Here is a 12,139-nt window from a genome sequence, read left to right as displayed (position 1 = left end):
ACCCCTAACTGCCCTGGAGCTAATGTTGGAATCACTCCCAAGCCCTTATCACCCCCATCCCACCCCATAGTTAAAAAATAGATTTGTATATACCTATAATTTTCTTAATATAGAAGTTTTTTAAAAGCCTATCTGAAGAGTCAGTTACCCATGGCTCACTCTTTCTTCCCCTCACACACAGATTCTCTTTCCTCTACCTCAATTCAGAGCTGTATGCCTTACCAGCTGGGGCAGGACAAGTTCCTATATTCCTCTCTCTCTCTTCTATTTTTCCATTTATAAATATTTCTACCCATTCTGCCACTTACCTCTACCTTCTAATGTCCAAATTTTTCTCCCTGTCTCTGTCCTTCCATCCATCCATCCATCTACCCATCTTCTCAGATTCCCACATAACTCCCTAGCCCCATCCACTCAACAACTTAATCCAATCTAATCCTAATCTTATTGCTCCATACATTTCTCTACCCATTTCTCATAAGACTTCAATTTCTGATCTAGTCATATATTTATTAGATCATATCTCTTTCCCCTACCTTCTCATCCAAATACTGATCTGACCCTCTGCCACTCAAATGTGTGTCTATCTTTAAATAGACAAACATAAATACAGTGGTCCACAACCCCCATTCTATCTCCATAGCAAATGGATTCTCAGTCCCACACCTAATACCTGTATTAAGTCTCTCCCCCCACAGTGGATCCTAGACTTGAGATTCTAAAAGGCCCATTGAACTTCAGCGCTTTCTAGGTACTTAAGTCTTTTTCTCTTTTATGCCTGAGCCTATCTGCTACTATTTGACCTGTCTGTCTTGATCCTGACCATCTGTCTGACACTGGGGTTGGGAGGTAGTGGGGAGGGGTTTATCCTACCTCCTCTGGCTATAGCTACACCTTGGACTCACTCTCTGGAGGGGGCAGGCGGCCATTCTTTTCCTTGTCTCCTTCATTCCCCCAGCCCGGTCCCTCTCCCGCCCCTTCCTCCTCCACCTTCTCATCCAGTCGGCTGGGGATGGACCAATAGAGATGAGCGTCAAGCCGGGCAGCAGCCTCAGCCAACTCTCGGGCACTGCAGGAAGGTGTGGGCACCTCAAAGGTCTCATGGAAGCTGGCATAGTCCACCTCGTAGAAGCCATCCTCCAGGCTCAGTACCGACATGAAGCGGTGACCCCACAGCACCTCATCCACCAGATAGGAGCTCCTAGCTTGGCATGTCATTCCTAGGAATTGGAGAGAACAGAAGAGGTCAAGAAAGGGTTTCCCTTCATCTATCCTTCCCTCTATCATCCCCAAACACATGATTTCATCTCAAGGTCCCTTTGGCCCTACTGTTCTTGGTACCTGAGAGACACTTCCCCATGCACTCAGGATCTTAATGTTAGCCCTGTAAACATAGATCTCTTCCCTGACCTTACTCCTCCACCTCCCCCATCCTTTTCCTCCCCTTTTAGTTTTGTCAAAATTTTGGTGGGCATTCTTATTTTCCAGAAAGCCATCCTTATTGACCTTTCTAACCACCCCACACCGCTCCATACTTTCCCATCTCTCTAGAATTGATGTCTAGGGATTTTTCCATTTGCTACTGCGATCCTATGGAAGGGGTCTTGTAAGTCCCTTAGTTCCTCACCTCTCCCAAATGCAGGAATCTTTTCTACAACAATCTTATCTTTGATTCTTCATCTCACTTCAGATATGAGAGGTCTGGGGTTTATTCTTTGCACTCAAGTCACTTAACTTCTCATTGCTTCAGCTTTCTTAGTTGTAAAAGAAGAGACTACTGCCTAAAACAAGGGAATACTTGGTCCTTGGTCAGAGATAAATCTGACAAGGTATATTACAAGTAAAACATATTCACCTGGAGTCTTGGGAATGTGATTGAGTGGGGCTTAAAATGAAAAGGGAAGGAAAAGGAGAAAACTGTCCACAAAAATATTATGAACCTGGTATTATGCACACCTACATTGTATCTGTAGATGCAACAAAGAAAAAAAAAGATTCCCATTCCATCACAGCTACAATTCCTTTCCATTCACATAGCCACCACTTTAGGTCAGGATTGCATCACTTCTCACCTGGACTACTGGAATGCCCCTTAATTGGACTCCCTGCCTTGAGTCTCTCTCTTCTTCTATCCATTCTCAATGCAGTTGACAAAGTTATTTTCCTAAATATTACTGTTACAGTTATTCAGTCTTGTCTGACTCTCTGTTCCCCATTTGAAGTTTTCTTGGAAAAGATACTGGAGTGGTTTGCCATTTCCTTCCCAAGCTCATGAGGAGACTGAGGCAGACAGGGGTAAGTGACTTGCCAGGGTCACACAGATAGTGTCTTGAGGCTGGATTTAAATTCAGGTCTTCCTGATTTCAGGTCTGGCTCTTATATCCGCTGCACCACCTAGCTGTCCTAAAGTTTAGATCTGACAATGTCACTCCGGTACTCCAGAAATTTCACTGGCTCTCTATTGCCTCTAGAATCAAGTGCCATCTCTTCCAGCTGCTCAAAGTAGCTAAGGGCCTGCAGTCACAGCTGCATTGCACAACTGTAGTATCTGTATGACTCTGGGCAAGTCACCTACCCTCTGTTTGCCTCACTTTCCTTAATTATAAAACGAGGATAATAACAGTATTCACTTCCTGGGTTTGTTGTGAAGATCAAATGAGAAAAGAATTGTAAAGGGCTTAGAGCGGTGACTGGCACATAGTAAGCACTTAATAAACGCTTTTCCCCATTCCTTCTCTGGGGCACCTAATGCTCTTTACAACTTGGCCCCAGACTATCTTTTCAGCCTTATTATACATTACTCCCTGCAGTTCAGCCAAAATGGAGGTCTACTCTTCACCCAGACCCCCTACCCTCCTATTTCCATGTCTTTACATGGTCTATTGCCCTGGCCTTGAATGCCTTGCTCACTCTCTTCCACCCTTAGAATTCTCATTTTCCTTCAGGGCTCAGATCAAGTACTACCTTCTACATGAAATCTTTCTTCTCCGTAACAACTCCTCCCCATCCCTTCAATAACCTTGTATTTACCTATGTACATGTTGTCTCCCCCATCAGAACGGAAACTTCTGAGGGCAGGAGCTGTTTTCATTTATTATCTTTGTATCCTGAGTGCCTAATGAGACCTGGCACATCACAGTCAATTAATAAATGCTTGCTGCTTGACTGACTGACTAGCATTTATTCATGGGACAGACTATCCTAAAAGAGTCAGAGTTTTAAAACTCATGACCTCAGTTGTCTCAATACAAAAGATGTGTAATAATCAGAGACAGAGATACTAATTTCAAGGAAGTAAATTAGACCTCATAGGTAATTATAGTAATAATAGTTCACATTAATATAATGCTCCAAGGTTTACAAAATATCTTACAAATGTGCTTTAAAAGCCTAGGAGCTTTTGTTACTGAGAGGAACAGTCACTTCCTTACCACTGCCAATACCATCTGCCACCAATGGGCAGGTAGGTCCAAGAGCTCTGGGAATAGCTGCATCCCCCAGATCAATGGCTCTGTTCCAGCCCAGCTCATGAAGCTATTATAAGAAGAAACAGCTCTTGTGGAAAAGAGGGCAGCCATCCCTACCAACTGCCATCTACAAGGGAGGCAAGTTAGCCCACTGAAGCAGCAAGGTACCCTGAGGAAAGACAGGAGGCAGTATGTGCCAGTCACCACCCTAACTATCACCTTCCTTCAAGCCCTGAGGGAGATATCCCAGGCCCCTAAACTCAAGAGACCTGGGAATACTAGTGCCCCTAGACCCCAGGCCTTACTTCCAGCAGGACCTTACAGCCATCATTGAGGGGACCAATCCATATGAAGAAGGGGCCCACCTTCTTCACCAACTATTGACCAACTGTCACCGACACACAAGTAAATCCAAGAGCACAGAAAGTGAGAGCACCTTCCAAACCACCAGCCTACCCCCTGAGGCCATCATCCTGGGAAGCAATTCCTCTGGGGATGAAACCTGGCAACTGTTTCTACAGATAATGGAGCCCTGCTTCTTTCAGCAGGCACAGTTATTGAAGATGAGAAAAAGAAAGTTCTCATCAGAAAGCCCTTGGCACTGTCAAATGGTTCAGTATCAGAAACATGATTTCATCAGTGGGAATTACATTAAAGAAAATGTATTACCATTGATAAATGGTCAAAGGATACGAACAGGCAGTTTTCAAAGGAAGAAATTCAAGCTATCAATAGCCATATGGAAACATAATTCAAATCATGATTGGAGAAATGCAAATTAAAGCAATGCTGGGCTTGTACCTCACCCTTATTAGATTGACAAATGTTGGAGGGCCTGAGGGAAAACAGGCACATTAATGCCCTATTGATGAAGCTGTAAATTGGTCCGACCCTTCTAAAAAGCAATTTGGAGTTATGCCCCCAAAGTAATTAAACTGTACATACTCTTTGACCCAGCAATACTACTGTCTATCTATCCCCACAGAGAGCTCTAGAAAGAGAAAAAGGCTCCATATGCACAGAAATATTTATAGCAGTTCTTTCTTTGTAGAAGCAAAGGATTGGAAGGTAAGAGGATGCCCATCAACTAAGGAATGGCTGACTAAACTAGAATACTATTGTGTCATAAGAAATGTACTTAAATGAACTGTTGCAGAGGAAAGGAAGCAAAACCAGAAGACTCCTGACCCCAAATCTGGTACCTTGATTATTGTTATGTTGCCTCTCAAGCAGTTTTTGTTTGTTCTTATTTTCTCTAAATTGTGGGGGAGGGGCTGTGAGGACGATCAAAGAAGGGAAGGAACTATTGCCTTGGGTGATGAAAGTATTAGAACTAATGACAGAAAGAAGGCTGAACTACTCTACTCATATTGTTTCTGTTTAATCTTCCAAGGGGAAGAATTCTTGGACTAGGAAAGACAATAAAATTGATTAGCAGTAAATGGAAAGCCAAGCTAGTTGAGGAGTTGACAATACAATATTTGGCTGCCGCAATGAGTGCAAGTCAACTTTGTGCAACTCTGCCTCACTTAAATGCAATTCACGTGCAAGTCAAGAAAGTACCCAGTACTATCCTTGGTCCTTCTTGAAGCAAAGGAAAAACAAGTCAATAGATTCTGATGACTTGGCTCCTGGTGCTTATAACTGGGAAACTGACACAAGTGAAAGATGGACCTGCTGTGCCGCTGAAATACTTGGAAAATGTTGGAGAAGAGGAGAGGTGCTGCAGGGCCAGAGAAGAATAAATGTCTTGATTTAAAAAAAAAAAAGGTAAAAATGAATAACTTGACTTCTATTACTGGCAAAATCCTACAACACTTTACTAAAAGGATGGTTTGTAGCCATTGTTTTCCACCCTAACACTCCTCCCCACTCCCAACCTCATAAGGGACTTCAGTGTTTAAGTGTTTAAATGATCTGGCCTCCCGTTCATCAGCCCCCTCAACTTGGCAGTGGTCATACACCAGATTCACCATCATTCAAAACCTTCATGATCCTGAACTCTGAAATCCTCTTTTCTGTTCAAATCCTTCTGTTCTTCCATCGCTCTCTCAAATGATATTGTTACAGGAATTCTCAGTCAAGTATGGGTTAGATGAAATAGGCTTTGAAATTCTTTACAATTTTTAGTTCCAATGATGCACTGATTAGCTTTTCAAGGTCTTCCTCAGTTCTAAGAGATGGAATATTTAATCTCTTCTTAGACATTACTAATGATGAGGCTTATAATCCTTTGAGAAACAACCTGCTCCATTGTTGGACAGCTCTAATAGTTGATCAATCCATAGCTCATTGAGCCAAGATGTGTTTCCCTATATTTCCTACCTGTTTACTCTGGCTAGTTCTGCCTTCTGGAGCAGCAGAGAATGAGTCTATTCTCTTCCGCAGTCATACATAGATCTGAAGTCAGCTCATAGATGTCTTTAGTCATTTCCACATCAAACAATCCCCATTTCTTCAAATATTCCTCCTGTAACAAGGTTTTAAAACCTCATCAACCTCATTATACTCCTTTGGACATACTTTACTTTGTCAATATCCTTTTTAAAGTGTGGTGCATGGAACTGACCACAATACATTGGTATTAGTAGTAAGGTCAGGAAAGCTGAACCTTTCTCCCCTAAAGATCTGCCAAAGAAGACTAGTTTCCCTTTAAACACTGTGAATCCATTGCCGGAGACATCTATGGGTATGATAAGATCTTATTTTTCCCATGATGGATGCTAGCATATGAAGTCCTACTGGATTGGGTTGGGGCAATGTGGGGAGAGATATCAGTATTTGGAAGATAATGATGAGGAAAAGGGCAGGGGGAGCACTTGCAGTAGGAAGAGAAGGGAAAAGACTGGCATGGTGCCGCACAGGAATATTAGGGAGGATGGGGAGATAGTAAAGGAACGGGGTTGGGGCTACTGGAAATACTGGGAGAAAGGGCTGAAAACCAGTGCTGTAGATGTTGATTCTTAGACAGCTGCTTGTCACGGAGGGACCACCAGGGGGCAGCAGGAGCTCTGAGACCACTCCACAGCAATTTCAGAGTTCCCTATCATGGGGGTAGGAGAGTCTCAGCCTACAGTTCTTCAGTGACTGAGTACCATTATCTGCTGACCTTAAGCTCCTTTTCAACAGCCCCCACTCTCTGGGAGACTGGTTAGCATGGGAGGGGGGTGGCTATTAGAGAAGACCATTTAAAAGTACTGACACAGAAGTAATACATTTCTTTGCTCCAACAACCAATCCCTCCATCTCCATATCTCTCCCATATTCTGGACAAGTTGTCCCCCACCCTCAAGCTCCTGTTCCCTTATCCCTGTCCTCCTACCCCACCCCAGGTCACTTAATTACCCTTCTCCCATTCCCACACTCATTTGCCCCCTCAGATCATGCCCTTCTTTTCTAGTTCTCTGGTCATGTTTCTTTCCTCCTTCTGCTACCTGGCTCTAATTCTCCCCAAACTTCCCAACCTCAGGGTGATCCAGCTTAACATTCCCCACCTTCTAGCACTTCAATCCCTCTGCCTGTTGTGTGACTTTGTTCATGCATTCCCCACCTTTATACTTCCCCTATCTCCCAGACACCTGTCTGTTGTCTGCAACTAAAAAAAGCAAATGCATTCTTAGGCGGTGTTAAGAGGCACAGAATGCAGGGCAAAGGTGATAATTCTGCGGTACTCTGACCTAGTCGGATTGCCATTTGGGATATTGTGTTTAATTTTGGGTGCCATAATTTAGGGAGGGCATCGATATGCTTGAAAGTGTCTAAAGGGTGGTAATGAGACTGGAAATTAAGTCTCCTAGGATCTGGGAATGTTTAGGTTGGAGAAAAGAAGACTTAGAAAGATGTGATAGCTTTCTTCAAATATCTGAGGAGTTATACTGGAGGAGGATTAAACTTTTCTGCTTAATTCCAGTGGCCAAGACTAGGAACAAAAGGTAGAAGGGGCAAAGAGATGGATTTCAGGTCCAAACAAGACAAAATTTCCTAACAATTTAAGCTGCCCCGAAGTGAAATGGGCTGCCTCAGGAGGTGGTGAGGCTAGTTTGCTAGTTTTTCCCACTAGGTTTGCTGTAGAGAAAATTCCTGTTCAAGTATAACATAACCTCCCAGGTCCCTTCCAACTCTAAGATTTTGTGTCTCCCTCCCCATCCTTCACGCCTCCCACAAGCTGTTCTACACCAAATCTCCATCTTCCGCTCTGTTCCTCAGCCTTTAGGGCAGCTTCCCCCCTCCCCATTTCTTTGTCTACCTTGGAACAATTTTCCACTGATCTCTTAGGTTTAGTCCTCCAGGCCCCTGCCCGTCTGCCAGAGGGCATTGTCCACTCCTTGACCTCACTGTGTCTTTCTTTCAATGCACCCATAAGAATACCTATTATCCCCTCTATGTATGCCGTTGCCCTCTCCTCTCCCACCCGGGGTTGCTGGCCCCCTTTCCCACACTCCTTGTCTCGGTCCTCCCTGATACTCCTCACCTCTCCCACGCCACGCCCCCCCATCCCGCCCCTTTCTTCCACTCCCCAGTCCCCGCACCAGTGGCCTCCACCATGCCCTCAAGGATCACCACGATCTCGAAGTCGTCCCTCTCGAGGGCACGGCGTGACGCCTCCCAGAAGGGGCTGGAGGCATCTATCTCGTGGCTGATGACCAGGGGCGAGACCAGAAAGAGGCGGTCATCGCCCGTGTCGAAGCCGACGCTGAGGTCGGTCTGGTGCAGGGGGATGAACTCGCCCTCGAGCGTCTGGCGCGAACGGATGAGCTTGGCGCGGATGGAGGCTTCCACGATGTGAGAGGAGCGCAGGTCCCCCACGCGGAACATGAGGCACAGGCGCCCGTCGCGCAGAGACACCACGGCGTGCGAGGAGAAGACGAGCGTGGCGGCGCGCTTGTTGGGCTGCGAGATCTTGACGAACATGCAGCCCACCATGAAGGCGTTGACCATGGAGCCCAGGATGGCCTGCAGCAGCAGCAGCGCGATGCCCTCGGGGCACTGGTCCGTGATGACGCGGTGCCCGTAGCCGATGGTGGTCTCGGTTTCGATGGAGAAGAGGAAGGCGGCCACGAAGCCGTTGAGATTGTTCACGCACGGCGTCCACGTCGTGTCCTCCAGGTGCTCCAGGTCCCCTCGGCCGTAGGCAATTAACCACCAGATGGCGCCGAAAAAGAGCCAGGTGAGCGCATAGGCGAGCACGAAAAAGAGCAGACTGAGCCGCCACTGCAGGTCCACGAGCGTGGTGAAGATGTCCGTCAGGTAGCGGTACGTCTCCCGCACGTTGCCCTGCTGCACGTTGCACTTGCCGTCCTTCTCCACGTAGCGCTGGCGGCCCCGTCGGGGCGGCCTCTCCGGAGGCTCCCTGGGCTCGGCGCGCGCCGCCAGGGCGCGGGGGAGACCCCCGGGGGGCTCCTCGGGCCCGGGGGAGAAGGCCGAGTTTTCCTGAGCCATGTCAGCAGCGACGCCCCTCGGAGGCTGCGGGGATGGAGGACACAGTGCGGGGTTAGAGCAAGGTCCGGGGAGATGGAAGCCGCGAGAGCCCGGTCCGCCTCCGCCTCCGCCTCCGCCTCCACCTGCACCTCCCCACTGGCCGAATGAATTAGGGGACCCGGCTTCCAATCCCCGCCCTGCCGCCCATTACCTCTGTCACCTTGGGCAAGGTGACACTGACTTCACCTCTCTGGGCCCCAGGCTCCTCATCTGTCAGATGATGGCTTTGACCAGATGATCTCCGAAGTGTCCAGCTCTAAGAGTAGAATCCTTGAGGACGAAGACTGTTCGTGTTTTTGTCTTTATTCTTAACACCTCGACGAGTGTCCTGCACATAGGGAAAATGAGAATGGGGCATCAGTGCTGCCTACCTCAGTTGTCGTGATGGAAGGTAATATGCAAAGCACTTGGTGAACCCTGAAGGGCTGTGTACATGTCCGTTATTATCATTTAAAATAAATATTTGTGGGCTTGAATTAAATTTATTTGAACATTCTTTAGCCTCTTGGGGATTCAAGGCATCTGAATCCAATCCAGAGCTCTATACATTTCCCTTTACTGAAAGTCCCTATTCCCCCTCTACTATGAATCACTCACCTGCCATTTTACTCTGTCCAGAACCCATAACATACTCCTCCATGGATCATTTCAGGCCACTCCTGTCCCCCTTCATCGCTGCCTTCCCAGTTTTCCTTTCCCTTTACTCTGGAAATAACTAAAAATGAGTCTTCCCTCTTTCCATCCTTCCCACCTCAGTTCCCCCATTCTTCTCTACCCCCACAAGGAGATAATAATAGCTCTTATTTATTTGGCACTCTTATGGTTTACAAAGTTCTTTCCTTACAATAAGCCTGTAGGGAATGTGGTGCAAAGTTTTTATCCCTCTTTTATGGATGATGAAAGTCAGAGAGGTGAGGTGGCTTCTCTGCAGTCCTAGCTAATTAAGGCTCAAACTTATCTTCTGACTTTAAATCCAGTACTCTTTGCATTAATATTATTTTGCATCTTTAGGGAGCCAGAAAAGAAACTCTGGGTTTGGAAAATGAGTGGAGGCTTTCTGCCTCCTAGGAAAGCCTTAGAAAGCCCCACCTAGAAATTCTAACTAAGGTCTAACCCCCATCCTCTCTGCTGCAAGGTCAGCCCAATTTCTTCTTGGTTTCGTACTCATAAGTCATTGAAAGACAAGGAGAGACAAGTGCTCTCCCTCAGGCCAAGAGGGTCCCAGGAAGAAAGAGGAGAGAGGCAACAGGACAGAGGTTAGGAAAGGCTAGATTTGTTCCTTCACGAGAGTTTTTGGTGGATTCCGTCTCCCAATGTGTCTCAACTTCTCCATTAGAAAAAAATATATATTAGGTAAGACTAAATGAAGCTTCAGTACACATCCCAAACCCTTCAGTACCTTTTTCCTCATCTCTCCTAGCACTTGACATAGTTTTCTATCTCACATTGACTGACCCACCCTTTGTCCTTCCCTAATTTTGGTGTTTTCCAGGAAGCTCACCCTTATTGGTCCTGCTACCCCCTTCTTTCCTTTTCCCCATCATAAAAGACCTCTCCCAGCAATCAATGCCTGAAATTTGCCTGGACTCCATCCTCAAATCAACCTGGAGTCCCCAGCTTAAGTTGATAATTGGCAAATGTGGAGAGCAGAATGAAATAAGTTGGACATAACAGGAAAAAGGGATATTACGGAGTGGGAAGAGGAATTGGGGAAAGGGGGACTTACAGAAAGTCACTGTTGGCTTTAGAGTCTGTCTAGGACCTGCAGAAAAATTGCCTAGATTTGTAACTCCAGGCCCTAGAGTTACTGCAGCCATATTCTCTGTAAGAAGAGAACCTGAAAAAGGTTTCAGGGCTTAGGGGACAGACAGTCCCTAGATAGCTTCTCCAGGAAAGCTCAGGGAACACCATTCTAATCACAGAGTATAGTATTACCCCAACTTTGAACAGGATGGTAACAAACAATTCCTTCCCTCTCCCCCCTCCTCTCATCCCTGACCTCCTTTTTCCTCCACTGCGGCTGGAGTTGTCCTCCTGAAGTGATTTCTAAGCATTTGCCAACTCAGAGGCCCTAGGTCACTCAAAAAACAATCCATCTGACCCACAAGCCCCTGGTACCCCTCAAAATAGTCCAGCCTCACTAGGGTCCCAGGTGCCCCTTCTCTCATCCTGTCTGCTAGATGAGCCTCCTGCTCAGGATTACAAAGGAAATCCAAGCATTCAGCTCCCTCTTTAGTAACCTTCTCCCCTCACCCATTATTCCAGAGCTAGGACTGACCCTCCTCCCATTCTTACCTCATTCTAACCCCTTTCTTCCAGTTAGAATGAAGAAGGGTCTGCCCTTTCCCTTGTAGGAGGTGGAAAGATCCCAAATGATACTTTCCATCCCAAGATCTGCCCAGCCTCTCCTTACATTCTTCCCTACCCCCATCTCCCCACCTTATCCTCTGTGGGTTCTCTTCTTTCCCATTCCCAAAGGTCCTTAGTCTTTAAGTCCCACTTCGTATCACTTCCCCCTCCCAAAACCACCAAAGAGAGTGGAGTATATGAGTATTGGGGAAGTAACCATCCACAGGGTGGTCTGAAGAGAATATGAGGGATCCAGACCCCACCATCCCTCATCCCATCCTCCCTACTGCCTCAGAAATTGGAGCCCCCAGACCCTGAATCCCCCCTCCACAACTCAACTCACAGTGCATGGGGAGCAGAGGAGATAGCAGCAGGGTCCCCTGGGGGTGGCGTCCATGCCCCTGACACCTCCCCCCCAGGGCGGCCCCCCCAGGAAACTGGAAGTCGAGGACACCACTGTTTTTCCTAAATTTAGCGGCAGCTCCGACCAGGACTCGCTATCTGTGTCATCCTAACTTCCCAGGCTCCCCTGCTCCTGCCTGTTTCCACGGTAACCAGTCTGGTGGCCTCCTAGGCGACGGCTTCCGCCCTCCCCCTAATCTCCCCCAATCCTGGGTACCACTAGAGGCTGATCAACACACTAAAGTTATTTTTAGCTAATATTTACCACCCACCTCTCCACTCCTTGCAGATCTCCCCCCCCCCCCCCCCCCCCCCAAGGAAGTCAGCTCATTCGACAGAAACTCTTTTCCTTTTGTGAAACTGAGGGGTCTGATAGGTTTGGAGATAGGGGCAGGGCTGGGCTTCCTAAGGATAGCAGAGATATCCCCCAACAGGGGAAAGTG

At 47.0% G+C, this 12,139-nt stretch overlaps 1 protein-coding gene across 2 annotated transcripts; it reads right to left on the bottom strand.

Annotated features, from left to right (window-relative positions):
• Positions 1–489: 489 nt before the first annotated feature.
• Positions 490–8,985, bottom strand: KCNJ9 (potassium inwardly rectifying channel subfamily J member 9). 2 transcript variants are annotated; one of them, XR_011975389.1, is made up of 3 exons: positions 7,997–8,985; positions 5,793–5,937; positions 490–1,220 (listed from the first exon to the last, which is right to left on the bottom strand). XR_011975389.1 is itself a non-coding variant. In XM_072647383.1 (2 exons), exons 1-2 carry the CDS (start codon positions 8,904–8,906, stop codon positions 889–891), a joined length of 1,242 nt encoding a protein of 413 aa, XP_072503484.1. In that variant the 5' UTR covers positions 8,907–8,985; the 3' UTR covers positions 490–888. The 2 variants fall into 2 exon arrangements, 1 of the variants encoding a protein (XP_072503484.1); XM_072647383.1 differs by lacking the exon at positions 5,793–5,937.
• Positions 8,986–12,139: the final 3,154 nt, after the last annotated feature.

This window comes from Notamacropus eugenii, chromosome 2 (genome assembly GCF_028372415.1).
Source record: "Notamacropus eugenii isolate mMacEug1 chromosome 2, mMacEug1.pri_v2, whole genome shotgun sequence".
NCBI lineage: Eukaryota > Metazoa > Chordata > Mammalia > Diprotodontia > Macropodidae > Notamacropus > Notamacropus eugenii.
Note: the sequence above shows the minus strand (reverse complement) of the source record. Positions and strands in the feature narration are given on the sequence as shown.